We start from the raw sequence: 27,085 nt of genomic DNA on the forward strand, positions 1-27,085 counted from the left end.
CATGGTAGATACTCAAGAGCCCATAAGCTCGGCAGATCTTTTCTGGCATCTGATGCCTTCTACGACTAATCTCGCGTTCAATCTGAGCCTACCTCTCAACGTTGGTCCTCCGCCCTTTCATTCAAAGAATGCGAGAATCCGCTACATACTTTGCGTATCACTTCTTATTCGCGATCAAGGAAGGCAGTACATTGTCAGGACTTCCGAAGATGTCACAGTGCTCTCAGTGTACGATCGTATGGGGCATCTAACTTTTCAATGCCTACTCTCACAGTGCTGACATGCTCGCAGCTGAAAAGGCACTCATGTCGCTACCTAGTCCACTGACTGCCTCAGACGAGTGGATAAAGCCCCGAGAAACTACCGTTGAAGTTGTGCGCGTCACTGCAGGCTTGCATCGACAGGTTTGGGTCAGCGGAACCAGTCTCTACGTCGATGTTCATGTTGCCAATAATAGTCGCAAGCTAGTCAAAAAGATTGAGCTTCAGTTGGAGAGGGACATACTCTGCTACAAACACGTTTGTTATGCAAGCTTGACATACTATCCTGTCATGACGCTAATGAGAGTGCTTCGTAGATTGCTGCGGCTACGATGGAGAAGTCTGCGGGTCAGGCTCGCATCTTTGACAGCAACGAGCGGTCTATTCTCAGTAAAGCAGTCGTCAAGCATGGTTGTGCCGGCTGGAACGGTGTTTCTGCACAACAGACTCATATCAGGACCTGTGATCTCGAACTACCCCGTGGCCACGGTACGGTGAAGTGTGGTATGTACATTGGCACGAAGTCGTGTACTCGGTCCCTAACCAGGACAGGCAAATACTTCGAAGTCAGATACTTCTTGAATGTCATTGTAGCCAGCGGGCACACGTCAGTCTTGCCGTCACTATCACCGATCAAGCTGACTCCCTGCAGAAAGCTCGTCACCGTCCAACTACCAATCGTACTCATCCACATGGTGCGTCTGACTGTCACCTTCCTCAACATCCGCTAATTACCACACCCTCAGAACTCTCTCGATGTGGTCCCCAACTCCGTCGCCCAAGTCGCCATGGCCATCGAAGAAAAGCGCACAGCCCGCCATTCTCCACCGCGTCTAGGCCGCCGCCCATCCCAATCCGTGCAAGGCCGTGCCTTCGCAGCACCACGCATGCAATCTCTAGAACGTATGCGCGCACGCGACGAAGCCATCCAAGAACTCGGCCAAGCCCTCGAGCAAAGCCCCCGTAAATACGGTCTTCGTCGCGCAAACTCCAACTTCGACTACCGCACCCCGCCTTCCAATCGTAAAGGCAGAATCCTAGGCGACGGCGAAGCAGCAGATCTCCAAGACCGTCTGCGCCGTGTAAGGTCAAACGAGACGATTGGATCGCGACCCCCAACTCTACACTGCGTCAATTCTACACGGTCCAGACGAGGCGCTGCATCAGCATTTGGATTCCGAGAAGCAGAGGTTCGAGAGGACATTGAACTTGGGGGGTTGGGTGCATCGGGTGATGGGCCCTTGAAGGAGAGGTTGGAGAGAACTAGTGATCGACAGTATCGGTTCAGCAAGAAGAAGAGCGTGGAGAAGTGGAAGGGCGTGGCGAATGTGGGGGTTGGGTGGTTGAAGGGGAATGGGGTGAAGGATGAAAGGGAAAGGGAGGGATGGGTGTGATGGGCGCACTTTACTTCCCTTGACAGACATCCTGTACGTTGAATAGAGCGTGCGTTACGTCGAATGATGATACTTTACCCTTTAGTTCTGCTTGACTGTGCCATCGTCACATGTGATAAAGCGGAGCGATCGAAAAACATGGTCAAAAGTAAATGTGAGGTTATATAATTTGTTCTGTCCTAATGACAGCCTGGATGCTTCGATGTATGATACAATCGTGTCTCATAGTAATCATTAACCCCCTCTTCGCCTTCCTTATGCAATATCATACAGTATTATACATGGCGTGTCGAGGTAATCGTAACAGGAAGGCTTGCGTAATGGCAGAGCCTCGTGCAGCTAGAAAGCCTATGACCTGCTCTTCGCGAGCTCAGACTGAGCGGTCGACGTAGGTCCACCCTTAACACGCTCTCCACCCGTAACCTTCTTCTCACCTTCAGTGATGTCGTGCAGCGCCTCGCTGGTAATGGGCTCCTTGGCATGACTCTGCGCCTGCGCAGTGGGACCTCCAGGCACGGGATCGTCCTCGCCCGTAAGCTTCTTCTCTGCATCGGTGATCTTGCTCAGCGTCGACGAGTCTAGCTTTCCTGATGCGTTGGAAGTGTTGGCGCCAGTGTTGTTGTTGTTGGACGGAGCTGAACCGGATGTGAGAGCAGACTGAGCGATGGATGTGGGACCTCCTTTCAAGACTTCATCGGAACCAGTGAGGACCTTCTCGCCCTCGGTGATGTCGTGGATGACTTGCGCAGTAAGGTTCTGGCCAACGTGCTGTTGCGCCTTCGCAGTGGGGCCGCCCTTGTGTGGTTCGTCCTTGCCGGTGATCTTCTTCTCGGCAGCGGTGATCTGCGAGATGAAGTTGGAGTCGACCTGAACAGACATGATGCGTGTTGTTGTGAAAGTGCGGTGGTTACTGAGGTCGTTGATGTTGTTCTCGAGCGGTGCTCTTTGCGATGTGATGCGAGCTGTTGGTCGTGCTGCGAGGAAAACGTTGCGGTTGATACGGAGGAGTTTGGAGGCCATTGTTGCTGCTTGTTTATATGTCGATGGATGATGAACTGGAAGGAGCAACTGTGTGAGATGTACAAGCTGAATATGTAGTGTGATGGAGTACTGATGTAATGCGAAATTGATATCGTCTGAGGTGTGCGCTCAACGTGACGTTTACTATGGGGAAAGATGGATTGCAATGCGCATTTGCAACTTGTCGGTCTGCCAGTGCACGCAAATCTCTGCATCAATGGCGACGACATCGTGCTGATGACCCTGAGATGCAGGTAACACATCTCCGATGGACGCGGCGACTGTGCGATGCGCGCGCATGATGTGGTGGAGCCATGATGTCAGCATCCTGGGGAACTGCGGCCATGACGATTCGGGTGCACTAGCGGTGAGCTAACATGGCGATGCGTTTTAGGGGTCCAGATGCAGAATTCACGACATCAATTACGACGCGATCAATGCAGAGAGTAGTTGCTCAGCTACTGAAGGTCGTTCGAGTGGGTGTAGTTCACTTCAGTCTGACACTTCGGAGATTGCGGAATTACCGGCTTTGGTGGCGCATGTCAGACCATACGAGGTTCTCGCCCGTTGCTTGATTGCAACGCTATTGGATACTATCAAGTATCGTTTCGGTCGCACCTACTTGTACGGCGTGCGTTACGCCTTGCTACGTTGTATGTATACAGCCAATCGCTCCGAGATGGCACTCGCGGCGATAAGGCATGCGACGGAACGACTATGAGGCCGCTGCTGCAGAAGCTGGCAATCATATAAGAAGAGTTGGTGCATTAGATTCTACGTGCATGAAGTTTACAACAGGACAAGAAACTCTCCCAGCGCTGTGTAGCTCTTACGAATTAGATTCTCAGCTTGTTGCTACCTAGGTACACTCCTACAATGTCGTTCATCAATCCAGCCGCACCCGCGTCTCTCCTAGGCAGACATCGTATCCTCAGTCCCACGGCAGCCGTTCGAGTCTCGCCTCTTTGCCTCGGTGGCATGAATTTCGGTGAAGCATGGAAGGCCACTCTCGGAGAATGCACCAAAGAAACAGCCTTTGCAATGCTGGATTACTTCTACGAGCAGGGCGGCAATTTCATAGACACGGCCGTCAACTATCAGTTTGGGGAAAGCGAAGAGTGGATCGGGGAATGGATGGAAGTGCGAGGCGTCAGAGATGAGATGGTACTCGCGACCAAGTTCACCGGTATGCAGATCACCGAGAGAGAAAAGGAAGGCGGTGCGAGGTGCAAGAGTAATTATGGAGGCAATAGCGCGAAGAACATGCATACAAGTATTGAGCGTTCGCTGAAGGCCCTCAGGACTAGTTACGTCGATATTGTGAGTTCCTTCTTCGGGCTCGGTATTCCGCTACGACTGCTATAATTGACTGCATCATAGTACTACGTTCACTTGTGGGACTCAACAGCCTCCATACCAGAGCTCATGAACGCACTCAACGACCTCGTCTCCTCCCGCCGAGTACTCTACCTAGGCATCTCCGATACCCCCGCCTGGATTGTCGTAAAGGCCAACTGCTACGCCCGCCAACACGGTCTCCGCCAATTCTCAATCTACCAAGGCCGCTGGTCCGCCGCCGATCGTTCATTCGAGCGCGAAATCATCCCAATGGCACTCGACGAAGGTATGGCTTTAGCACCTTGGGGCGTTATCGGCGGAGGAAGCTTCAAGACAAGGGCGCAGAGACAAAACCCAGAAGACGGCGGCAGGAAGATGAAAATAATGGTCATCGGCAACGAAGAAAAGGTCAGCAACGTGCTCGAAAATATCGCAAACGCAAAGTCTCCGGTCCCGCCTATCACTTCCGTCGCTCTCGCATACGTTATGCACAAGTCACCCTACGTCTTCCCTATCGTCGGCGGTCGCAAAATTTCGCATCTCGAGGGCAACATCCACGCTCTTGGTTTGAGTCTTAAATCCGAGGAGATCCAGCAAATTGATAAGGCATATGGCTTCGAAATGGGGTTTCCGCATCAGTTCCTCAACCCAAGGAATACGGCAATCTTGGAGCCGGAGGATAATCGGTTTGCGAATAACATGGGCGTTTTGGATCACGTCAAGGGGCTGAAGCCGATTCCGCCGCAACAGGGGGCGGTAATCGAGAAGTGACTGGTCCTTCCGTTGGAGCAGGCGACGTGGGGTTCGCCGGCAAAAGATTGCGTACGTTAGCCCGTAGAGACTACGAAAGGTGAATGGGATAACGCACACATTACAAAGCCGGAGCGCGAAGGCTTCAAAAGCTTTCCTGTTATAGACACTGAAGAGTCAAGTCAGTCTGTAGCTTCCCTCTTTCATCCTCGTCATCAAACTCTAATCGCTGAAACTAGATGTCGATTGCAACTGCATCCATTCACTTTTGTATGTGCCAAGAAACGGAGCTGCAGCCTTCGCTTCCTCCTACTAGTCGCGATCCGTTTGTACCTCTTCATGCACCGCTACGCTCGTCATCCTAGCTCTAGCCCGAACGAATACACAAGTATGCTTCGACGCTGACTTCAAGCACCCACTAAGCCCGACTTCTCATTTCAATCCCCCCTCTAGATCGTATCCGGGTTGACTCAAAGAGAAGGAACAAGCATCAATGTCTTCTTTACTACTCCGTTCCGCCAGTCCCAACGTTCGCGTAGAAGACGAGGTCTGGGACATGATCTTTCCAGACGCAAAGACCACAAAGAACAAGAAGGCCGCCAGAGACACCGCTCAGTACCCCGGCCCGATCACAGCCAAAGACATTGACATCCGAGATTGGCTCTTCACAGACCGCAAGAAACTCGAGTCCGAGCACAACCGTATCAAGATCTTCATCGACGCCGAGCTCATTACAACAATCTCGAAGCCACTGTTTCGAGCGACTTCGACAAAGACCAGTGATATCCTCGTAGATGATACAGTCATGCTACCCGCAGCCACTGACGCGGACGCGGTATCTCAACTTGTCGATTACCTTGAGGGTGTCATCTCGACCCCTAGCGAACCCCAGTCTCTCCCACTTAGCCTACCAATAGTCGCGACCCTGAATATATGCGCAGCCTCGGCGGCACTCGGGATGGACAGGTATGTCGACAACCTATACAAAGAGTGCGAAGACCTCCTACGAACATGCATACCCTCGTGGACAACAATCGACGCCATAACTTCATATGCGACAACAACACCGCACTTCTCCCGCCTCTTCCGCATCATGGTACTTGATCTCGCTACACGCGTCTGGAACGAAACAGCCTCCAATGTGGAAGTCTTCCAGATCCAGTTAAATCCTGTCCTTGAGATGGCGGTTAAGAGGGCGAATGAGAGATATAAAAGCCTTTTGTGCAGGAGGAGGAAGTATGAGTTTAGAATAAGAACGGGTTATGAGTATAGACATGTGAATTGGGGATGGTTGGTGCGTACGAAGGAAGATGAGGAGGATGAGGTGGGGCTTGACGGGGACGATTATGATGGGCCCGTTAGGAGGAGGTGAAGATGGAGGATTACATGCATGGGGCAATGGTTGATCTACTAGAAAGTAAGACAGCTATAGTAATTGTCCGCAAAGAACTAATCTAAAAGAGATCGATTGTAAGACATGGCCCAGGATCCCAACTTTTATTTACCCTTACTAATAGCCTCAAAAGCATACCCCCTCGCCTTCGCCGTCTCTTTCATCCTCCAACTCTCAATATACCCCTCCACATCATCACACCCATTCTCCTCCCCCGGAACAGGCTCCCCCCACGTCCCCCAATACGGCACAACGCCCGTCCACGTCTTCTTCACCAACTCTTTATCCTTAAGATCATTCCTATCCTCGCTCGGCCCGCCGGTCCGTATCTTTGCGCTTGCCTGTTGCCACACAAATAATGTTAGCACGGAAAAAGGAACGTAGTAGGAAAGAATACCGATATCTCTGCAAAGAGATGGAAGGGGAGAGAGAGGCAAAGAGAAGACAACCTACACTCTCAATCCTAACCCTAAGTATACTCGTACTCTTCAACTCCGCACTACTCGGGGGCACCCTACTTTTCTCCCAGCGCTGAGGCAACATATTATCAGTGATGGCTTTCATGGCGTACAGCGCTTCGTCGGCGTCTTCGACGAGTTCGGCGTAGCCGTAGACGATGGCGGAGCGGTAGTTGCAGGAGTTGTGGAAGGGGGTTAGGGAGAGGACGAGGCCGTCGAGGAAACTGGCGGCGATGGTGATGGGGAGACCGGGGGTGGAGGTATCTTTTGAGGACTTGAAGATGCGGCCGGAGACGTAGCCGTGGATGTAGAGGGTTTGGGGGGTGGAGGAGGGGTCTGCGGACTGGTTCTGTGGGGTTAGGTTAGTGAGTTGATGTTTTCATGCTTTTGTTGTTGTTGTAGGACGGTGGATGGTGGGAGGGAAGGAATTGACGTACCTCGTAGTTACCCGTACATCCCAACATAGGCAAGACGACCGGGAAAGGGTGTTCTGGGTCGACGAAGGAGACGTGGAGAATTGGACAGGCGTTTACTAGGCTGTGGATTGTTGCGTAGTCGTATGTGCCTGGGTTTATTGATGTGAGTATGCGATTTCGAGCACGCAAGAGTGCGAAAAAGATGAACGTACCTCGATTTGCCAATCGACCGACTTTGTTGACGGCGGTTTTGGGGTATTCTGGTGATGCCATTGTGTAGTATCCGTTGCTAGATCTTTGAAGTGACTTTGTTCTGACCGCCAGCAAAGATTGGCAAGAGAGAGAGAGAGAGTGATGCTGAGATCTGAAGTTGAACTGGAGTGCAATCGTATGCGAGGTTCAATCAAGCTTTGTACCTTTTCCTTTAAGCTTTCTGTGACTCCTACTCCGTGACTCCTTCAACACACATATATGCACAGACGCACGACGCTCATCAGGCAAGCCATTGTACACGTCCAAAGTGTCTGGAAGGATGACGGCACCCGGCAGGACTTGCTACATGCGGAAGCGGGGCCGTAATCGTGTGAGTAATCATTGGTGGATGGCGTTTACACTGCGCGACTACCATACCTCGCGTACACGGTCAGGCGTGTAGGGCGTCTACAATTGTTAGTAGCTTCAAAACATTATACATACCGCGGAACACTGGCTGCGGATACTTCAGGTTATCCACGGTCTGTATACAAATCAGAGCTGCGAGTATGCGGCGATAGTATTCCATATCCATCTATGGTACTAGACAGAGTACAACATGTAGTCGAAGTAAACCTAGTCCCAATCCAATCCGGGAGAGCCTCAATGGGCGATGCAGTCCAAAAGTCCAATTCCAAAACTCCGATCCATGCAATTCTTCTTCCGCTCTTCTTGACTCATTCTCCACTCTATCATCTGAAACTCCACGCCGTTCTCAGTCCACCATTGACACTCTCCAACTTCAAACACTGATACGGACTGCTCTGCGGATCATAATACAACCCTTCCAGCATCCCGCTTCTCCGGTCAAGCGCCACGTAGTAAAAACCGCTGATGGTAAGCCCGCAGCCTGAGTCGTCGAATGTCGCTTGTTCGGCATCGTTCGTTACGGAGTTGAAGAGGGGTTGTGGTGTGATTTCGACTTCGGCACGGCCAGTTTGCGCGTTGCGGACTATGCGGTAGGGCGAGGGCTGGAGTTGCGAGGTATGCGTGGAGGTAGCAGCGGCGGGTGCGTAGTTGGAGGAACCTGTCGAGGCCCAGGGATTGGACGGTGGAGGGTCGGCGGAGAAGGAGGAGGGTATCGTGGTGGAGGGTGGGGGCTGAACGGGGTCAGGGGTGCTGCGGTTCAGGCTCTTTACAAAACATCGCTCTTTCCAGCGCATGAGTATCCAGTTCTGGCCCAAGACTTCGGTGAGCCACTTCTTGCTCGTCAGGGCCCTAACCACGTCTTCGTCGCTCATCTTCTGGAAAGGGGGCAGTTTGCGCCAGTATGTTGCGTCGTTTGCGGCGTTTGATTTGAAGGATTCGGTGAGGAGGGTGTAGTTGTTGAAGTCGAGGATTTCGCCTTCGAGGTAGGTTGTAATGGAGGAGGTGCGCGTGACGGACGGCGTGGCATTGCTGGGGGAAAACATGGTGTGGGGGTGGGGGTGGGAAGGTACGTTATACGCTTCCATGGTTGCAGAGAGAGACATCTGCTCCCAGTCCACGTCGTGTATGGTGACCTTGACGGGCCATCGGTCTTGGTGCGGTTGTGCGTCAGGCTGAGAGTTCCGGCTCGTGGAGACTTCGCTGGGATTCCATATCCACGGTCGGATGGGCGGTGGGAGTCCCGTGTGCCGGCTGTATGTGGTAGTCGCGGCAGCGGGCATTGTCGTTGCATGCTGACAGCCCGAGAGTATCGCGCCCGGTGCCAGCCACGATGTCTCGGTGGGCGGCGGTATGGCGAGGGTGTTTGCGACGAAGTCTGCGTGCTGCAGGAAGAAGTCCTTGGTCAGGAAACCGGCGTCTCGCGCACGCTCCCAGCTCTCGTCGTCGTCGCGGGAGTGGCGTATGCGCGACAGGTACTTCACGGTCTGCTCCAGCATGGGCGACGTGCGGGCCTCGGAGTCTCGGTGCGACGACATCTGGCGGCGTTCTCGCTGGACGGTCTCGGGGAAGAGGCTGGATCTGGCGGCAAGCATGTCTCGCAGGCTGCGGTGTGAAGCGTGGCGTGGCGGTGCTTCGCTGCTGGTGGCGGCTTCCCTGGTGCGCGCTGAGAAGCGTGGATGGCGGCGCACGCCTGCCGACTGGAGGATGGCCGTCGACCTGAGCGAGCTCTCGGGCGCGCCCGGGGCCTCCGTCGCGGGTGACCAGTCATACAGGCTGTTCTGACTGGGCACGCGGTCGCCATAGTTGTTGTCGCTGAGGCGGCTGAGGCGACTCATGACGCGGCGCAAGCGATCCCGCTGCTCCAGCTCGTCTCGCTGCCTTTCCAGCAGGCGCAATCGCTCCTGGGACCGGTCCAACCGCGCCTGGTCGCGCTCACGTGCTGCGCGGAGATAGTCGACGTGGGCGCGTTCGATGTCGTCGTCGCTGGGAATGCCTGCTTCGTCCGTCGGGGTGCCCAGCGTGGCGGCGAGGTTGAGCACGTCGTCGTTTACGGGGCTCTCGAGCTCGCGCAGGGCCGAGATGAAGGTGGGTTCCGCGTCGTCCTATTGAGCGGCTACGTCAGTCATGCACTTAGACCACGGCTATGTGACAACATGTGGACGGCAACATCTGAACGGCGGGTGCTTACAGGCGAGTTGGCGGGCGGCATTATGACCAAGCAGGCGGCGCAGCGGGCATGGCGGGACGGAGCGATGGATGAGCTGTCGCATGCAATGCACGACGTCGGATGCACGATGTCTCAAGAGCAAAGGCGTGTCCTCGGCGAAAGTGACGCGACATGTCAAACTCTTAAGCCTGAGCCATTGCCCCGAAAAACCAAAGACAGCTCTGCCTGGCGACCGTCATGGCACCTGATAGCGCACGCCATCGAGCCATGCACTCCCCCCGTTGTCCCGCTGCTGGCTTCCGCTCCGCTCTGCCAATAGTCGGCGCAGAGAGGCATGCCGCACAACTCAATGCATTCCTCGCTCGCCCCAGATTGCCCTCATCCGTTCCGCGGGCATGGGTGAGTGGTCTGTGCGTCGACAATAACCTTAACTAACATCACATTGACGATGCCTGATGCTACAGCCCATCTAATAGCAGGCAGTCAGGTTTTGCAGCAGAATTAGGCATTGATGATTTTCAACTCGTACGCACTAGCACCCCAACCAAAACTTCATCCCGACAGTCGCTCCTTCCTCTCCAACCCCTCCAACACCACCAGAATCCTTCCCACCAACTCCGCAAACTCCCCATGATCCCCCCACGTATAAGGTCCCAGCCTCGCCTTACTCGCCCTAACCAAGTGCATCAACTTCCCCCTCAACTCCCTCCTCGGCTCCTCATTCGTACACATCGGAAACGTCAAATCCAGCAACGCACTCGTCGCCGTCTCCACCATCGTCTTGCTACACCACACATGAAACCCATGCATAATCACATCCTCCAGACTCAGCGGTGCGTGCACCGTCCCTGGTGGCATAAGTAGTAAATCCCCTTTCTTGAGGTAAATAGGGAAGCCGGGTTTGTTTGGCGCGTACTGGATGCCTGCTTGTCGCGATACAGCCCATTCCTCGCGTTCAGAGGGTGTAAGCGACCATGTGAACCAGAGTTTCGAGCCAGTCTCACACAACACACCGATGTACAGGCCGTGCTCGTCAACGTGAGGGAAAGACCAGACGCCTCGTTTGCCCCAGAGAGCGAAACCAGTTTTACTAGAGAGATCACTGGGGTTCGGGTCGGAGTGGTTGGACATGCCACCGTATTCCGTCGCTTCGGATAGGATGCTGTAGTCGGTGAGATTGTCGAGCTCCCAGGGTCATACGTTTTGACGTACGGGCCGGATGTCGAGCAGGTTTATCGGGAGAGCGGTGGGGTCGGACATGCGTTTTAGGGCGGTGGAGATGGTGAGCCGGCGGGTTATGTTTTTGGAGGTGAGGTCTTGGATGTCCATGTAAGCTTCAGCTGAGGCATCTTTGCGGAATTTGAGGACGGCTTCGTAGTGTTGGGCAGAGTAGAGGGTGTGTGGTTCCGGGCTATTGGTTAGTTCCAAGGGGACGAGGAGGGGGATTTGGAGGGTGGAGCGCTGGAGTAAGTCGCGTGCTTCTGTAGAGGTGCAAACGATGAGGTTGTGTTGCCAAGTCGGTGTGGACTGCTGGATGCGCTGTTCGTACTCGGTAGCGGTGATGGGCACAACGTCTTCTCCGCGCTTGATGATGTCGATATAGCCCTTGGACTCTGGGATGAATCTCTTCTTCCGGGTTTGCGCGATGTTGGACTTCTGAACTTGCATGATCAGCTCTTCTAGCATACATATTCCACTCTCGAGCGACGACTTAGCGGTGGCAGGATAGCTCCCGATGAAGTCTTCAGTCTCGATAGCTTGATACATTACCGAGAGAGTACAGGATCGAACCTGCTCAAATGGCTGAACGGTAGCTTCGGACAAGCGCCTCCTTTTGCATGGAGGAGGGCTGTTTGTCACATCTTCCGTACGCTTGTTAGTGGTCTCGGTGTTAGCAAACATCTTTACGATCACTGTTGGTACTCGCGAGTAGGAGTTTGATCTTCGCCTGTACATCGGGCGGTGCAGCCGTCGTTATATCCAGTTGACTGGTGCTTGTTACCCGTCTAAGCGTATTCTCGAACTAATGAACCTCATCAAGGACCTTCGCGAAGATGTAAGACAACTCCATAGAGCCAGAAAGATATGACTGGCATGATTCCCTGGTCGCCAAGGGCCGAGGAGGTTGAGCTATTCACTCGGGTGCTCGACAATCAACGCACTCGGGCTGAATGGACGTGTGGAAAAAGCTTGATATATAAAAAGACGCTTAGCAAGTGAATAACGGTGTATTGCAAACATCCCACACCGTATATAGGACCATCTGACCAACTGAACTCCGAGTATCGGCCTTTCCTTTACTTCCTCTATGCCACTCGCACGAGTCCCCTGACGTATCCCATGATCATGATTTGCTGGAGACGCAGCAAGAGACGTCTTGGCGAGCTCTACTAGGCAGAAGTGTGATCAATTGGGCGAGGTCGGCTGTCATTGTCATTCACTGCCAAGACTACTTAGTGTCACCTTTTTCTGTATCGATTCTCCCGCCCCCCTACTCTTATATCTCTTTGTCTACGAGGGTATCTTATACCTCAGTTTTCAGGTCTACAGCTGAGAATACCCGCCATAGAATCCAACCACGATAACCTTCTACAACACACCTAGAACACCACTTGTGTGTAAGGCCCAATAATCCTTTTGCTTCTCGACCGATTCTGACGGCTACAGAGACACGCGACGACTCAATTCAAAATGTCCGACAATATGGTAGCCCCCGCGCCTACTTCAAGCGCTTTTCTCAACGATCAGAAGGTCCCCGGTGGTCTCGAGCACTTCCACAACCTCGGTCCTATCCAACGCCAAAACCTAGTAAAGAGCAATAAAATCCAATTTGAGGACCACCTCGGCAGCGTCATAGAGTCCGGAAACAACCTCACTGAGTTGCCAATCGCCCTCTTCGAGGCTGTATCAGAGAAGCACGAACTGGTTATTGATGGCAAGATTGTAGTCCAGGAGGGCATTCAATCGAAGCTGTGAACTACATTGTCTCCCTAGTACTCGCACTACCGACCGCGCCAAAGATCCATCAGTTCCAGAGGACCTGCATTTCTGCTGTGCCGCAGACGCATTAGGTATTGGCTCCTTCACCCAATGCATCTTCAACCACTTCTTCCAGCGCATCAACACCAAAGTCCCTCCAACACCCGTCATCAACATCACCACCGCCTACAACTATTGGGTCTCTCGCGCTCTCCATGCATATACGACCAGATATTTGCACAATCTAGGGGCCGCTGAGGGCAGGACACGGGTCTTGCGCGAAACGATGCTCGCCATTTGCGCCGGAAGCAGCTCCGAAGATGTTCAGGGAGCCCTCAAGCGCGTTCAAGATGTCGACAAGGAAACTGCGTTGAACGCTCCTATCTCCATCGCTGTTCGATCCGGTCGTGTAGCCGCTGTACAAGGATGCATCCAGGCAGGCGCCAGCGTCGACCTCGCTGTGCGTTCCAACATTCCATCACCTCGGAATGACAACACCACACTCCTTGACGTGGCCATGAATTGGAACGATGACCGCGTTGCAGACATTCTTATCAAGGCCAGCGCAACAATTTCACACATATCGCAGTGGCCAACAACTAGGCGTGTGTACGACGTGTTGCACAAGGCTGCCTCGCAACGCACTAGCGTCAAGCTGCCTGGCCTGAGGAACTTCAAACATATGAGCCTGGCAGATCGCAAGGACACACAGTATTAGAGGACTGGCAGCGAGGCCATGAAAGTGGAGTCAGCTTATACGTGGTGAGAGTGATGGACTGGAGCATACGGAAATAAGATGACAATTCCCATGGAGGGCTTTTGAGGTATACATTGTCACGTAATATAAAAATCTCCCAAAAAAATCATAATAAATGCGCCAGGGTTGTTCATGGGTCAAGACGTCCAAAAAGGTGCCTTCGTTACTAATATACCATGTACATAACACCGATAAATCCGCGCCGTTACCTCTCCGCCCCAGCCACCATGCTCATTCTCTTGATATTCCTTCAGAACACGGCGCTTCGCCAGGTCTTGCCCTTCCAGTGTGCCGCACGCTTGAACAATGACGACCTTCGCTCCGATGATCGTTTTAATGTCGTGGATAATATTCTCCATTGGCATCGTGTATGACAGTGACGTAACCGAGTTGCCCGCAAACCCCAGCCCGAGAACCATGGCGTCGTTCGCATTATGCAATACCACACTTCCTGAATCGCCGCCAGCTATGAACGGGACGGTTTCCTCGTCTGCTAGACTTCCGAACGTGAGAACCACGTCATCGAACTTTTCTCATCCTCCCGGAACCCGATAGGCACCACCGATGAACAGTCGTCTCGGATACTCATGAGACTCCCAATTGCGTTGATCTGCTCGGTGCTCCAACTGGTCGCTCGCCCTCTCTTGGCTAATAAACAGCCGCTATCTGGAACTAGGTGTTTTTAACCCTTGATTATTGTATTCGGTATGATGTTGACGGCGGAGGGAGTTCCCGTGATTATATTCTTGACTTTCGAGTCGTGGTTGTCTTGATCAGAGCCGAATTAAGGCCCCATCTCAACGTCCGTCCGCCAATTCTTTACTTCATGGTGGTTAAGGCGTTCCTGTCTAGTACTGCATTATTGGAAGGTACTCCCACGCGGCTCGGCCCTTACCACCCTTCAACATTGCAGACTATTGGCAACATGCGTACTGTTTACTTTAAGCTAGACAAGCTAACAGAGGCGGAGTCTATGTACGAGCGAGCACTTGGAGGAAAAGAGAGAGTACTAGGACAAAAGCATAGATTAACAGTAGAGACTGTTAGCACCCTTAAAAATCTGCACATGCGCCAAGGCAAGCTGATAGAAGCAGAGCAGATGTACGAGTGAGCGTTGCAGGAGTTCAACGAATTGCTAGGTGCTAGACATCCTTCAACACAACAGACTATCATCAAACTAATAATTGTTTAGTAAAATCGAGGGAAGCTTGCGGAGGCACTACAGATGCAGGAGCGAGTATTATCACAGTAGCGCTAGGCGATAGAAGTTACACTCACTAAAGAATACTAAACCTGTCCTTGACCAAACATATGTACAAACGGGAGCAGTGACCCTTAAAGCAAACACATCTATGCAAGGGCTCTTTGTGGGCTAACTGGAGTGTTCGGTCAGCCGAATGAGAGCTACATAAACTTAGTAGCAAAAGTCAACGCTTTGATGCTTTCTAATTAAGTAAAGGAAGCACCTTCGAGCATTGCAACAGCAAGTAGAGGGTTTACATCACAGCACGAGAGGAGGTAGAAGAGCTTGAGACTGCCTGCTTTCTACTATGCGTGAAGACTACTTGTGCTAAGAGAACAGTACGCTGTAAAATGCTTACTGATATTGGTAAGTAAGTTAACAGATCCAGCCGCTTCGGTGAACAAAGAGCAAGCGGTCACGCTGACAAGAGCTAGAACGAACAAGGAAAAACTCTCGTTAAGCGAGACAAAGGGTAAGCGTGGGATGGGAGTTAAGCGGCGTGTGCAAAGCGGAAGCTGCAAGTGCATGATAGAGTACGAGTCGATGGACGTTGAAAGTAAAATACATACTACTACGGCAACATGGCCCGCCGATCTCAACACTAGATTAAGTTGGTAGATTTCTTTAGGGCACTCTGGATTTGGTGGTGGTGATACTGCAAGCTTTTGGAAAAACCCACTGTATGTTGAAGGGATGCAAAGCTGGGGTTATCACGTATAGACTTGCCAGAGCTTATCAGCGTTTGAGTTGTATTCCTCCGCTCTCATCCGAATCACTGACGAAGTCTTCCAGGAATGGCTGCAGAGTTCGTGAAATTCCGTTCGCCGAAAGAACGTTAGCAACACTTTGCGGGAAATTGATTTCGCCTACCCACTCATTCATTGCCTGAAACACATATGCTCCCACAGACCCTAAAGCAGGCGGATTCTTGCAGAATTCATAAGGCACCTTTGCATCAGCTGCTACGATCAGAGCGCCGTCCACCTCTTCCATAGGCTGGTCGGCTTGCTCATCTTGAGCAGACCACGTGATGCCAGTGACTGAGTCAGGATGCCAAGTCTTAGGTGCAGTCTTCTCATGAATTTGGTGTAAGGCTTCTTATCGAAGCTCTTGACTCATAGCGTTCAAGATATCTCGCTAGTGGTTTGGACCGATGGTTTCGATCGCTGTGCTGGAATCTGGCGGGCGCCAATTTAGATAGATCCTGTTGTGGGAAACCGGCTCTACTACATGTCCTGGATGGTGTCGGAAGTAGAGAAGACAGCAGAAACATGCTGGCTTGCTGCAAGCAATGAATGAGTCATCACATGCAAATTGCATCCCATGTGCATAAGAATCTTCCAGAACTTGTATCTCAGCGTGAACGCAGGAATTCAGGTTAGGCCTAGCATAATTATTCAGAAAGCGGTCGAATAGCTGATAGCGAACGTCCATGTCTGTAAGAGCCTGCTGATAAAATTCGAGTTCGGGAGAGTGGGCTGGTAACATACAGAGAAGAATTTTGTCGAGTCTCATCAACTGATCTGGCGGAGGCATTGTGGTCTTGGCCGGGACAGGGATGCTACAGACTTCGAAATCGTAAAGCAGGTTGAGAAGTCTTGGTGCGCAAGATACCAACGTACCAGCCGCTCGAAAATAGTATCCCAGCCTCCCGATGTAGTGTCGGACCATACTGAAAGCCAAATGAATTGCGTCTTTGTTGCTCCCGTACGTGGGCTATGCACCGAATCGGGCAAGGATATGCATAAAATGCGATTTTCGATTTGCATAAGCAGAATGGCACAGGTCCCAATGACTGTTCACATGCTCCCAGCTTTGCGACCATTCCACGAGCCCGGGTTCTTTGGGAACGCTTCAGCATCAGCGTCAATAATGAGATATTCCAGGCTAAACTCACCAACCGCTTATTTCGTTTCGGTACGATAAGAACTACATCTTCGAAGTAAAGGATTCAGATGGCTCCTGTATTTCTTGATCCTTGGGGTTGCAAAATCAATGTATTGGGATGACAGCTCTACTGTTAAATTCGCAGCATCTGGAGCAGCCGATGCATGTGTGATTTGCGTCAAGAGTGAGCGCAGAAAAGTGATGATCTTCGTTCTCGAACCCGCGTTGGCCGCAACCCAGAATATGTGCTTTTGCGGTGTAGATTGTAACCCAATTGCTGTCACAGTCTCACCACCTTTATCGTAGTCGCACACATATGCCAAGGTTTCAAGGAATATCCTCCTTAGATCTAGAAGCGGTAGATGTCCAATACTAGTCAGTGAAGGTATCGCGGCTTGTACGGGATCTCCTCTTGTACGCCCAAGTATATACAGCAAGACGATAGATTCGTAGAATCGGCTGAGCAGACGTTCTTGCGGGTTGGTGCGTGGACGATTGGGTGAGACTGAATCTGCCCCAGGGCTTGCCTTCGATACTCTTTTCTTTTTCTTCGTCATTTTCAAAGTAGGTCGGGTTGGTTGTTCAGCGTGATTAGAAGAGTGCGAAGGCGCAGATGCAGTGGGGCTAGGCGATCGAGCGAAAAGCTGATGATGCGGGGATGGGAAATGATAAGCTCAGCTCCGCCCCTCATCGCGCGATGAAGTCGTGCGCGCCCAAACTTACCGAGGCTTTTCAGGCAACGTCCGATCTAGATCACCAAGTGACTATCATTACAAGACCGTGCGAGGTGGCGATAGAAAGCCACTGGTACAGTCTCGTAAGAGATTAGTGCTGATCCATCATTGGAAGGTTTGGAGTGTCACGTCGGGCGACATCTGCTTCAAACACAAGAACAAGAACTCAGTGAGAGTGACTACATGTTGTGATGGCTTCTTTTGCTATCCCGGTTTTCTTTCGCGGTGCCAGTCACTGAGAGCGCTTGTATCAGAACTCCGAACATACAGGCGACAAGCTATTTGACTGCTCGGGCTTTTTATCGTATAGCTATCAGCAGAGAAAGCCGCAGCATGGCTGAGTCGTACTTCAACGGGTAGAGTTTTCACAGTTGACCCTGGTTAGCGTTGGAGCCTTTTAGGATATGTAGGTGAGAGGCTTACCCATGAAGGGTGGTTTTTGGGGGATAGAAGCAATTCTTTGGAAGGCACTTTGAGTTGCAGTAGTGTTTTATGTGATGAGAATGGTGTAAAAGCGGAGTTAGGAATTGAAAGCTACGGTCAGATTAACGCGCCTAACAGATTGGGCTTGCTTTGATTCATCTGCAGTTTGGTTAGTGGTGCAAGCGGCCACCATTCAGTTCATAACTTGAGACAGCACAACAAGCGTTCAATCTCAACCACTGATTGGCGCCACTCAAATAGCTTCGCATTTCGGGCTTACTTTGGCACCGTAATACAGCAGTAACATTTCTGCCGTCGTGCTCTCCGTGCTGTCCCGAAGACCAGTCAGCACTAGACTGCTCTTCATAATCAATGAACCTAATGGCTTTTCCCGAGTGCTGTGACGCCGATCGTGCGGGGAAAAATGAGGGGTACTTCTTCTCTCAACACTTTACTGTCTTCACACAGCTTGGCAATTACTTGAAGGTTATGGTAGCAAGATATCGTAACTCCTGTATCCTGGATAGATGAACGAGCTGGTCTGCCCTTACAAAACGTTCTCAGTGCCAGTCTTGATAGCTGCTTAGCTGCTTTCGTAATTGTACCCAAGTAACCCCAAAAGACTCGCTATGAGCACCATTGAACGAACCAAGATGCAGCCAAAGTGCTCTTTTCATGCTTAATCAAGAATTATAGCATGTGCTTCGCCGTTTGAGAGAAACTTTGGCACCAAACTTAGCGCACATGTGCACATTGTGGCGGCGCTGATATGGATGCAGCAAGAGCCCCTCACGTTGTATGTATAGCGTTGTCTTCCGGGTATACCCAACAAAAAGCTGTGTTTAAGGAAAGCAGTGACAAGGAACAGCTATGAGAATTATTCTAGGTGAGGGGAGCTGGATTGGCACTTACTTTAGACTTTATGATTGGGGAATAATAGCGAGTCACACGCAAGAGATCCTAGTATCAGTCATCGTGCGTGGGGAAGCTAGCATGCACCAGCAAATCACGGTAGATACAAATCAGAAGATGGCAAGCGGCAATAAGCTTCGCTCACTGTAACATAGAAAGAACTCAAGGGCTGCCTATATCACGGAAACCTGGATCTATTCGTAATCTGACGACGACAGTTCAATTCATTCAAGTCATTAGGTCCTTCAGAGCACCGTACCAAGATGGAAACACATTCGAGCACTACGCCCACCAGCGGGCTCGTGAGCTCAACACTTCTCGACAAGATCGACAAACTTTTCGCCTGCAACGCTGGGGAATATGTTGATTTACCCCAACTAGTGGTGGTAGGGGATCAATCTAGTGGCAAGAGTTCCGTACTCGAAGGGCTCACGGGTTTGCCTTTCCCTCGAGGTAGTGGACTTTGTACTCGATTCGCCACACAGATCACGTTCCGCCGGTCAAGTGAAGAGAACATAGTCGCATCCATCATACCGGCCAAAAGCAGCTCCCAAGAAAGGCAAGAGAAGCTCCGTGCATGGGCCACAAGTCCCATGCAATCGCTTGACACAGAGTCTTTCAGCAACATAATGCAGCAGGTATGTAATGCTTATCATGTTCTTACGAATACTCACAAGAAAGGTAACGGATACTATGGAAATCGGATCGAACGCGGCGTACAGCCAGCGCACATTTTCAGAAGATGTTCTGCGTCTGGAAGTATCCGGTCCATCTCAGGAGCACTTCAGTGTCATCGATGTTCCCGGCATCTTTAAGCGAACAACACAAGGTGTGACCACCAAAGAAGACATCATCTTGGTCGATCAGATGGTACACAGCTATATGTCGAATCCGAGGTCTGTTGTGCTAGTTGTCATTCCTTGCAATGTCGATATTGCTACCCAGGAGATTCTCGAACGGGCAGAAGACCTCGATGCCGAGGGAATCCGGACTTTAGGCATTCTGACGAAGCCTGATCTCATCGACCAGGGCGGGGAAGGTGCTGTTGTGGATTTGTTAGAAGAACGGAAACACCGCTTGCGTTTGGGTTGGCATTTGCTTCGCAACCCCGGGCAGTCTGACCTGAACGCTGGACGATGTCGACATGCAATAGAGGCAGACTTTTTCACCAAAACAGCGCCTTGGAGAAGTTTAGATAAGGAGAAGTTGGGAGTACGAACGCTCCGAATTCGACTGCAAGCAATACTCGAGGAACATATCCGTCGAGAATTCCCTAAGGTTGGTCTACAGATTTGACTCAAGATATTCAAAATTCTAATAGCGTAGGTTCGGTCGGAGTTGTCACAAAAGCTAAAGACAGCTCTTCATGATTTAAGCCAGTTGGGCCCGAAGCGCCAGACGCGCGAGGAACAGTTCCAGTACATCGTCGATGTCGCTATTCGGTTCCAAACCCTTGTATCCGACGCACTACAGGCTGGTTATAGTCGATCAGACATATTTGCAGGCAATCCTACTCTCCGTCTCGCCACCCAGGCAATCAATCGAGGAGAGGCCTTCGCCAAGGCTCTAGACACTCATGGTCATGTATATCAATTTCAGACGAAGAGTCCGTCGACCAAGAATGGGATTTCAGGGCTTACCATACAAGGCTCCGCAGACGTCGAGGTACGGACGGTCAAGGACCATCCGGACATTGAGGACCTCACCCACGAGAATACTTCGGTCCCGGCCCCCTCAGATGACGATATTGTTGACTGGATCGAGGAGAAATACCGCGACTGCAGAGGTTTCGAACTTGGTACATTTGACGCCACCATTCTAAGTGTGATCTTGAAAGATCAAGCAGCCAATTGGGGTTCTCTCGCACACGGATACGTTAGCGACATGATCGCCTTGGTGCATCATTTCGTTGTCGAAGTGCTACAGCAAATCGCCCCCAGCCGTCGGGTCTCGGACGGAATCAGGATCTTGTTGCTAGATGATTTAACGAAGATGTATCGAGACGCGATCGATCACACGCAGTTCCTCCTCGACATTGAGCTGCACGGAACGCCTGCTACGTACAACCATTACTTCAACGAAAATCTTCAGCAACTGTAGGTACACCATAAGCTGATCATTCAGTGCTAATGGGAACGACAGTCGCAACGGACGTCTTCACGCTAGCCTGGTTCCGAAAAGCATCACGGACTGTAAGCACGGGACGGTAGTACGTCTGGAAGACATCGTCCGGAGCCATCCGGTGAGCAATGCAAGACACACGACCCTCGAGATCCATGACATATTGTGTTCTTACTACAAGGTCGCAAAAAAGCGATTTATTGATGCGGTACGTATGCAGGTCGCCGATTGCAAGCTTGTGACAGGAGAGAAAACGCCGTTGACTTTGCTATCCGCCCAACTTGTTGCCAAGCTTGATCACGAGACATTGGAGGATATTGCTGGCGAAGAGTTGCAGACAAAGCATGAGCGCTCGAGACTTGAGAAAGAGATCAGTCTACTTAGAGCGGGGAAGAAGATTGTGGGTTGAACCTGACTGTATTACACCAACAGTTACATATCACCAAGTTCATTGCACACACATGGATTATGAGTTCCCTTGCTTTTTCTCTCTACAGTGCTTCTCTTTACTATTGGAAATAAAACTTCTGCCTAGCATGTAATACGGATTCTACCAATAGGTTCCGATAACTAGGATCAAACACAAGGACGATACCTGGTAGACAGCAAGATGAATACCTAGACACCATATAAGATTCATTCGTTTGCCGTTTTAAACCATCGTCATGTCGCACCACTCTCTTACCTACTCCCGTTCTCCCGTCTCCCAAATTCACATGGTTGTATTCTATGTCGAATCACTCAGTCTCCTGCATGTATTCAGCGTCCTCAATGTCGTCGACCTCCAGATATAACACCAAAATTTCTACTGGTGTATGGTCGTTTGGATAGCCCGGCACATCGACGATAACTGGATCGTTCGTTGCTTGTGATAGCTGCGTACTACGCATGAATGTCAGATCGATGACCGCCATATACGACGGCCACCGATCGCAGGTGTTGATCTCGGTACGACTAACGTTTCATTTCCTCTCCCACTTATTCAATGACCAATGAAAATGCCTCCGCGGCACTTCTTCCTCGCGAGGCATAGGTCCGATGGGGGAATCGCACCTGACAATCGATATTCCGCTCGCAATATCCGGCATGGCTTGAGGAAATCCAGCCATGATGAAAGCCGGACTTATTCGGGTGATAGCCGGGTCGAGTTGACCATATTGATTGACCGATGTGCATTTCTCGAGCGCGGCTTGCCAGGTTGCGTCTTTCAGGGCGACATTAAAGGTTTGGGTAGCGCGCGATAGGCTCATGTCGCCAATGAATGTTAATCTGAATGCACGTTGAGGCATATCCAAGTCTAGTAATCCGACTGCTTCCATGAGCCAGGGAGCAATGTACTGATTACTTGTGGTCGCCATCACATTCCACGACGTCTTGAACATGGTCTTCCAGATATCGATGTGGCGATCGATGCGCGAATGTTCGTACTCTTGGCAGAAAGGTACGAGTCATTGAGTGTGACATTCAGGCCATGCAATACAGGCATCGTCTTCGTCCAGTACAATCCATCCTATCTTCTTCCCGGCTTCTGGGCGAAGACATTTCATGTATCTGATAGCAACGGCAGCAGCTGTAAACCGCTTCTTGTCTTCTGCGAAGTAATCGTCTAGGCTGTATCGAGAGAGGTCATATGGCCGCAGCATGTCTACATTCCTTTGCATCTCGTCAAGTTTGGCATCGGTGGGAATCAACCATGGCTCAACTGCTTGGCCTTGTGAAGTTCTCAAAAGGCTTTTCAGATAGATATGCGGTATTTCCGGCGGCCCTGCTACCGAGCCTGGGCAGAACCACGGCCTGATGGTACCCAGTGTTGATGCAATAAAATTGCGAGTGATAGATGGAACTTCTTTCCACTGTTCTCTATACCTGTCCACATCCGTGGAACGTAATGCTTTTGCGTGATCAAGGAGAGGTAGAGACTGGACGTGGATTGTTCGAGCGTAGACACGAGCATCCTTCGTGAAGCCGTGTCTTGCGTATTGGATAGGTCGGTGAAGAGGTGATGAATCTGCAAGCAATTAGGCTTGGTCGAAGATAGCGCAACCATGGTGAAATGCATCTTGTTGTATTTGATAACGAAATTGCGCGTTTCTTCCTCGATGAGCTTGTTCACTGTCCTGAGTGCCATGACGTTCTTTTCTTGGGGCGATGCGACAACTTTGTTGGTTGCTGGATTATAAGTGTAGCCATCTTAAAGCCTGAAATAGCATCCATATATCTCTTCTCGCACCTATACGGGTAAGCCAACGATACCCTAATTTACTAAAATGATATATGGTTAACTTCGTAAGCCATTGTGGTCGCAGACCGTGGAGGCGAATGCGTTGTGATGATGAAGTTGCGGAGGGGCGAGGCAGCTTGGCAAGATTGATCATCGATGTGGGGTCGCATCTCATAGCGGGACGCAACGTTGGCATTCGAGGAGGTTGGGGGGGGGAGGCTCGTCACCTACAATGTCGGACCCAAAGTTACCGAGTACGCTGCCAGAAATCTTGTTTGAAGCAGACCACAGCGTCAAGGCGTCTGGTTCGCTCTCCAACAGTTACCTCGGAAGGCTACGACGGGAGTTGCGAGACGAGGTTTACAAGCATTACTTCACAACGCGTGATGGCTATCGCATCGACCCCACCAAAAACACCTTGCGTACATCTGATGGCAGTCCCATCAATCTATCATTGAGATTAACATGCTACGCAATCGCGAAAGAGACGGAGGGTTTGGCACTTCAATACAACACCATCCACGCCAAAACTACCAAGGACAAGCGCTTCGCAAGGGCAGCTTACATCTCATGGAGAGCAACAAAGAGGGAATTCTTGGTTGACCAGAGCGTTCTGATGCAGCACTCTAACTATATAACGCCAAGTGTAGCCGATGAGATCCTGGACGGGTTTCCTCAGTATAGAGAAGCGCTGGAGGAGATGATCAGCAACGATACCGAAAGGTTCGGTCCAAATCACTTGCGCTACATACCTGCCGTGGCTACCGAAGCCTGGTCTACAGAGCAGAAGTTCGTCTCACGTGCCGCGAAAATAATGAGGGAGCGCTTGGAACTTCCCGGAACACTATTCAGTGCTCTATGCCGAATGTATGATTCGATGCTATCAGACACCGATCGGGACAGCAAACTCCATGTTGGGAGTTCAAAGACAACGCTAACGCTCCCGAAATCTATTTCCGCCGGAGCGATGGAAGGCCTTTGATAGATGAAGATATATCATCATCGTGCTTCTCCGCAGCGGCTGTGGCATTGCGATTTTGGAACGCCCTTGAGCCGAATACCCGCAAGCACATTCGGCAGTTTGAGATAGACGAGGACAGGCGCTCTAGAATCTTTCCCATGTGTCATGCAGAAGGTTTCATCCCGTTGTGGCGAGAGAATCCGAAGCTTTATATCAATCGTCGCGTTAGTCTCAGTACCACCATTGAAGAGGCTAAACAACCTGATAACTCGAATTGACGTCATCATCACGCGCACCATGCAGACAGTAGGTGCTATAAAATCTTAAAGCCTGAGATGAAGGCTGACAGTCGCACAGAACTGAAGACGTTTTGGGATTGGGTCGCCGAGGTCATAGCACTACATGCGTCATTTGACATACCCAAGGAAGCTTTCAGCCTTACCTTTTATTCTGATGTATCGCCTGAAGACACTAAAGAGGTCTTCGATCTCATACAGGAAGCAGCGGCCTGGCAGGTGGCGCTCGGCACAATAGCCAAAAGCGATACCACCAGCAGTACAAATGCTCTTGGATTTAATCCCTTAAATTACCTTTGGGACCCACGCGGACTGGCGTGGCAGGCATTACAGGACATGTCATGAGGCTGCTCGATGATCAAGCATGACTTTGAGATGGGTCAGTCTGTGGATCCAAAGCACTTGTACGATGGCAGTGGTCGCTGGCCCCATGAGAGGTGGGCCAAACACTGTGCTCTAAATGACTCCAGTAGCTGGTTGCCTGAGGCGTAAGTGTCCTATCCTTCAATTTTCTGCATTTCGTAGGCCGTCAACTACACTAGAGATGGCTAGAATACGTGTTGTCGTATTCGGCAAGAACACTATGTGGGAGGATACATTATCGTGCGTACGACTTCGTTACTAACTTATAATAGTATGTAAGCGGTAAATATATACTGCAACATGATTCCTAGCTTCTTTCAAGGATGCTCTGCTTGCCGATATTTCCAGTGCCATTCTGTAATGTACCGCTCAACTATCCCTCGAAGAAAGCAGATCCCATATCGCACAAATTACACACCACATTCCCTAAATATCTACCCTACGACCCACTAAACCCCTTCTCCAACCCCCTCAGCCAGATCCCCGCAGCATATGCCCCCGGATCAGGAATCTTACTCCTCTCACTTCCATCCTCACTAATATACGTCGCGCGCCCAAACTTGGCCTTCATATCCTTTGTGCTATCTGCCTTCTTCTCCGCGACATCCACACTCTTGCTCAAATCCTTGCTCTCAGCCAATGTATTGATAAACGGAATCAACACATCCATGACCGTCCTGTCACCCTCCCGTGCACTAGTGTAGTTCTTGAGGTTCTCGAGGGCGGCGGAGGCGGAGGAAGCCAGCGTAGAGATGTCCAGCGGTGCGTTTTGGGATAGTGTGGCTTTTGACAAAGCGTTTGTGAAGGCGGTGACGAGAATGGAGAGGATGGCGCCGAGGGAGCCGCCGACATCTTCGACGTTTTCGCCTATGCTTTCGAGGAGGGCGAGGATGGGTGGTGGGCTGCTTTCTACGGCGTCAATGTTGGCGAGGATGGATTTGCAGACACCGGCCACGGCTTCACCGCAGTCGCCGTCGCCCATCTGCAGATCGTATTGTGTGATTGTGGGTTCGGCTGCGAGGGCGTCTTTGCATGCTTGACGGAGCGCGGGGATGAGGGATGCTGGTGTGGCGGGGCCCTTGTGGAGGAGGGATTTATCGGCCGCGGCGGCGTTGGCTTTGTTGCGGAGCTCTTTGGTTTCCTTGTTGATGTTGAGGGGTTGGTAGCCGTTCTTTGGCCATGCTGGAGCGTTTGTGGGTGCGTCCAGTAATTCCATGACGTCCTCGTCCTTGAGGTCCATGGCCTTTGCCATGCCGCTCATGTTGCCGAGTGTGATGCTGAAGCCTTGGGCATTCAGCGATGTCTCCAGTACGCCGGCGTAGATGCGTGTCGGCACGATCTTCCAATCACGCTTCAGGGCTATCAAAGCGAGGTTCACCAGAGCGTCAAATTCCAGGTTTGACAGTCCGCCGAAGTTGTTGACAAGCATGACGACGTTGTCGTTGGGGTTGAAGGTGACGAATGCGCGGTCGGAGTCGGAGGGGTCGAGGAGGTAGCGAAGCATCTCTTTGATCACGTCTTCGGGACTGGGCATCGGAGAGATGGTTCGTAGACCCTGGGGAAGTCAGTTTGCGGCTCTAAGGTTGCTGGGTATGAGATAGCTAAACTTACAGGCTCGTTGTGAATACCCATCCCAACCACACATGCGTCGTCTTGCACACTCTCGAATGCCTCTCGACCCGGTACGTGGCAATGGTCCAAACTCGTACCAATAGTAACCAGCTGCGAGTTACCCAGCTCGCCAATCTTCCTACACCGCTCGAAAGCCCAGCCTTTCTGTGATGCAGCACCAGCAAGCTTGATAACCAACAAGTTACCAGCCAGTCCTCTCCTTCCTACCTTGCCGCTCTTCTCGCGACCCAAGGCAGCGTCTTCAGCCATGCAAACAACGTCCACTTTGTAGCCGAGTGCTTGGCCTTTCTCTCTAGCAAGACCGAAATGTAGCATGTCTCCTGTGTAGTTTGTAATGCACAATATAACACCCTCATTACTCGGCACGTTCCGTATTCCAGCCATGATTTGCTTGGTACTGGGAGAAGCGAAGATGTCTCCGCATACGGCAGCTGACAGCATGCCGTCGCCGACGAAGCCGGACCACGCCGGCTCGTGTCCTGAGCCGCCGCCAGAAACGATGGTGACTTGATTCGGAGGGTGTGAGAGATTGTAAACGACGCGGTTGGCCTCATCGAGCGCCATGTGTGAGTTGCGCGTGCATAAGGAGCGCAGGTTGTGGAGAACCACGCCTTCTGGGTTGGGGAAGAAATGCTTTCTCGACATTGTAGCGGTTTGTATAAATATGTATAGTATTCAAAAGTCTGAAGGCTGTCAGCGACTATAAGGTGTCTAGCTACAATGGTGTGAAGCCGGAGAT

The 27,085-nt window shown here is 51.3% G+C and overlaps 10 protein-coding genes across 10 annotated transcripts; 5 read left to right on the forward strand and 5 right to left on the reverse strand.

The window, feature by feature from the left end:
• Positions 1 to 592: 592 nt before the first annotated feature.
• J4E86_002498 (uncharacterized protein) lies at positions 593 to 1,654 on the forward strand (the record flags this gene model as incomplete). Its single annotated transcript, XM_051443057.1, has 3 exons — positions 593 to 749; positions 813 to 955; positions 1,007 to 1,654. 3 exons carry the CDS (start codon positions 593 to 595, stop codon positions 1,652 to 1,654), a joined length of 948 nt encoding a protein of 315 aa, XP_051306645.1.
• Positions 1,655 to 2,002: 348 nt separating this feature from the next.
• J4E86_002499 (uncharacterized protein) lies at positions 2,003 to 2,674 on the reverse strand (the record flags this gene model as incomplete). Its single annotated transcript, XM_051443058.1, has 1 exon — positions 2,003 to 2,674. The coding sequence occupies one exon, from the start codon at positions 2,672 to 2,674 to the stop codon at positions 2,003 to 2,005; it is 672 nt and encodes a 223-aa protein (XP_051306646.1).
• Positions 2,675 to 3,550: 876 nt separating this feature from the next.
• Positions 3,551 to 4,783, forward strand: J4E86_002500 (uncharacterized protein; the record flags this gene model as incomplete). Its single annotated transcript, XM_051443059.1, has 2 exons — positions 3,551 to 3,994; positions 4,055 to 4,783. 2 exons carry the CDS (start codon positions 3,551 to 3,553, stop codon positions 4,781 to 4,783), a joined length of 1,173 nt encoding a protein of 390 aa, XP_051306647.1.
• Positions 4,784 to 5,255: 472 nt separating this feature from the next.
• J4E86_002501 (uncharacterized protein) lies at positions 5,256 to 5,866 on the forward strand (the record flags this gene model as incomplete). The annotated part of the gene is made up of 2 exons (XM_051443060.1): positions 5,256 to 5,728; positions 5,761 to 5,866. 2 exons carry the CDS (start codon positions 5,256 to 5,258, stop codon positions 5,864 to 5,866), a joined length of 579 nt encoding a protein of 192 aa, XP_051306648.1.
• A 393-nt stretch (positions 5,867 to 6,259) lies between these two features.
• Positions 6,260 to 7,302, reverse strand: J4E86_002502 (uncharacterized protein; the record flags this gene model as incomplete). The annotated part of the gene is made up of 4 exons (XM_051443061.1): positions 6,260 to 6,496; positions 6,609 to 6,962; positions 7,051 to 7,178; positions 7,242 to 7,302. The coding sequence occupies 4 exons, from the start codon at positions 7,300 to 7,302 to the stop codon at positions 6,260 to 6,262; spliced, it is 780 nt and encodes a 259-aa protein (XP_051306649.1).
• Positions 7,303 to 7,973: 671 nt separating this feature from the next.
• Positions 7,974 to 9,859, reverse strand: J4E86_002503 (uncharacterized protein; the record flags this gene model as incomplete). Its single annotated transcript, XM_051443062.1, has 2 exons — positions 7,974 to 9,752; positions 9,839 to 9,859. The coding sequence occupies 2 exons, from the start codon at positions 9,857 to 9,859 to the stop codon at positions 7,974 to 7,976; spliced, it is 1,800 nt and encodes a 599-aa protein (XP_051306650.1).
• Positions 9,860 to 10,535: 676 nt separating this feature from the next.
• On the reverse strand, positions 10,536 to 11,584 carry J4E86_002504 (uncharacterized protein; the record flags this gene model as incomplete). The annotated part of the gene is made up of 3 exons (XM_051443063.1): positions 10,536 to 10,601; positions 10,634 to 11,002; positions 11,030 to 11,584. The coding sequence occupies 3 exons, from the start codon at positions 11,582 to 11,584 to the stop codon at positions 10,536 to 10,538; spliced, it is 990 nt and encodes a 329-aa protein (XP_051306651.1).
• Positions 11,585 to 12,508: 924 nt separating this feature from the next.
• Positions 12,509 to 13,514, forward strand: J4E86_002505 (uncharacterized protein; the record flags this gene model as incomplete). Its single annotated transcript, XM_051443064.1, has 2 exons — positions 12,509 to 12,789; positions 12,812 to 13,514. The coding sequence occupies 2 exons, from the start codon at positions 12,509 to 12,511 to the stop codon at positions 13,512 to 13,514; spliced, it is 984 nt and encodes a 327-aa protein (XP_051306652.1).
• A 5,931-nt stretch (positions 13,515 to 19,445) lies between these two features.
• On the forward strand, positions 19,446 to 20,852 carry J4E86_002506 (uncharacterized protein; the record flags this gene model as incomplete). Its single annotated transcript, XM_051443065.1, has 2 exons — positions 19,446 to 19,807; positions 20,129 to 20,852. The coding sequence occupies 2 exons, from the start codon at positions 19,446 to 19,448 to the stop codon at positions 20,850 to 20,852; spliced, it is 1,086 nt and encodes a 361-aa protein (XP_051306653.1).
• A 4,301-nt stretch (positions 20,853 to 25,153) lies between these two features.
• Positions 25,154 to 26,991, reverse strand: J4E86_002507 (uncharacterized protein; the record flags this gene model as incomplete). Its single annotated transcript, XM_051443066.1, has 2 exons — positions 25,154 to 26,269; positions 26,326 to 26,991. 2 exons carry the CDS (start codon positions 26,989 to 26,991, stop codon positions 25,154 to 25,156), a joined length of 1,782 nt encoding a protein of 593 aa, XP_051306654.1.
• Between the last annotated feature and the right edge of the window lie 94 nt (positions 26,992 to 27,085).

The sequence above is a fragment of the Alternaria arbusti genome (assembly GCF_024043155.1).
Source record: "Alternaria arbusti strain BMP 1465 chromosome Unknown scaffold_2, whole genome shotgun sequence".
In the NCBI taxonomy this organism is placed as follows: Eukaryota; Fungi; Ascomycota; class Dothideomycetes; order Pleosporales; family Pleosporaceae; genus Alternaria; species Alternaria arbusti.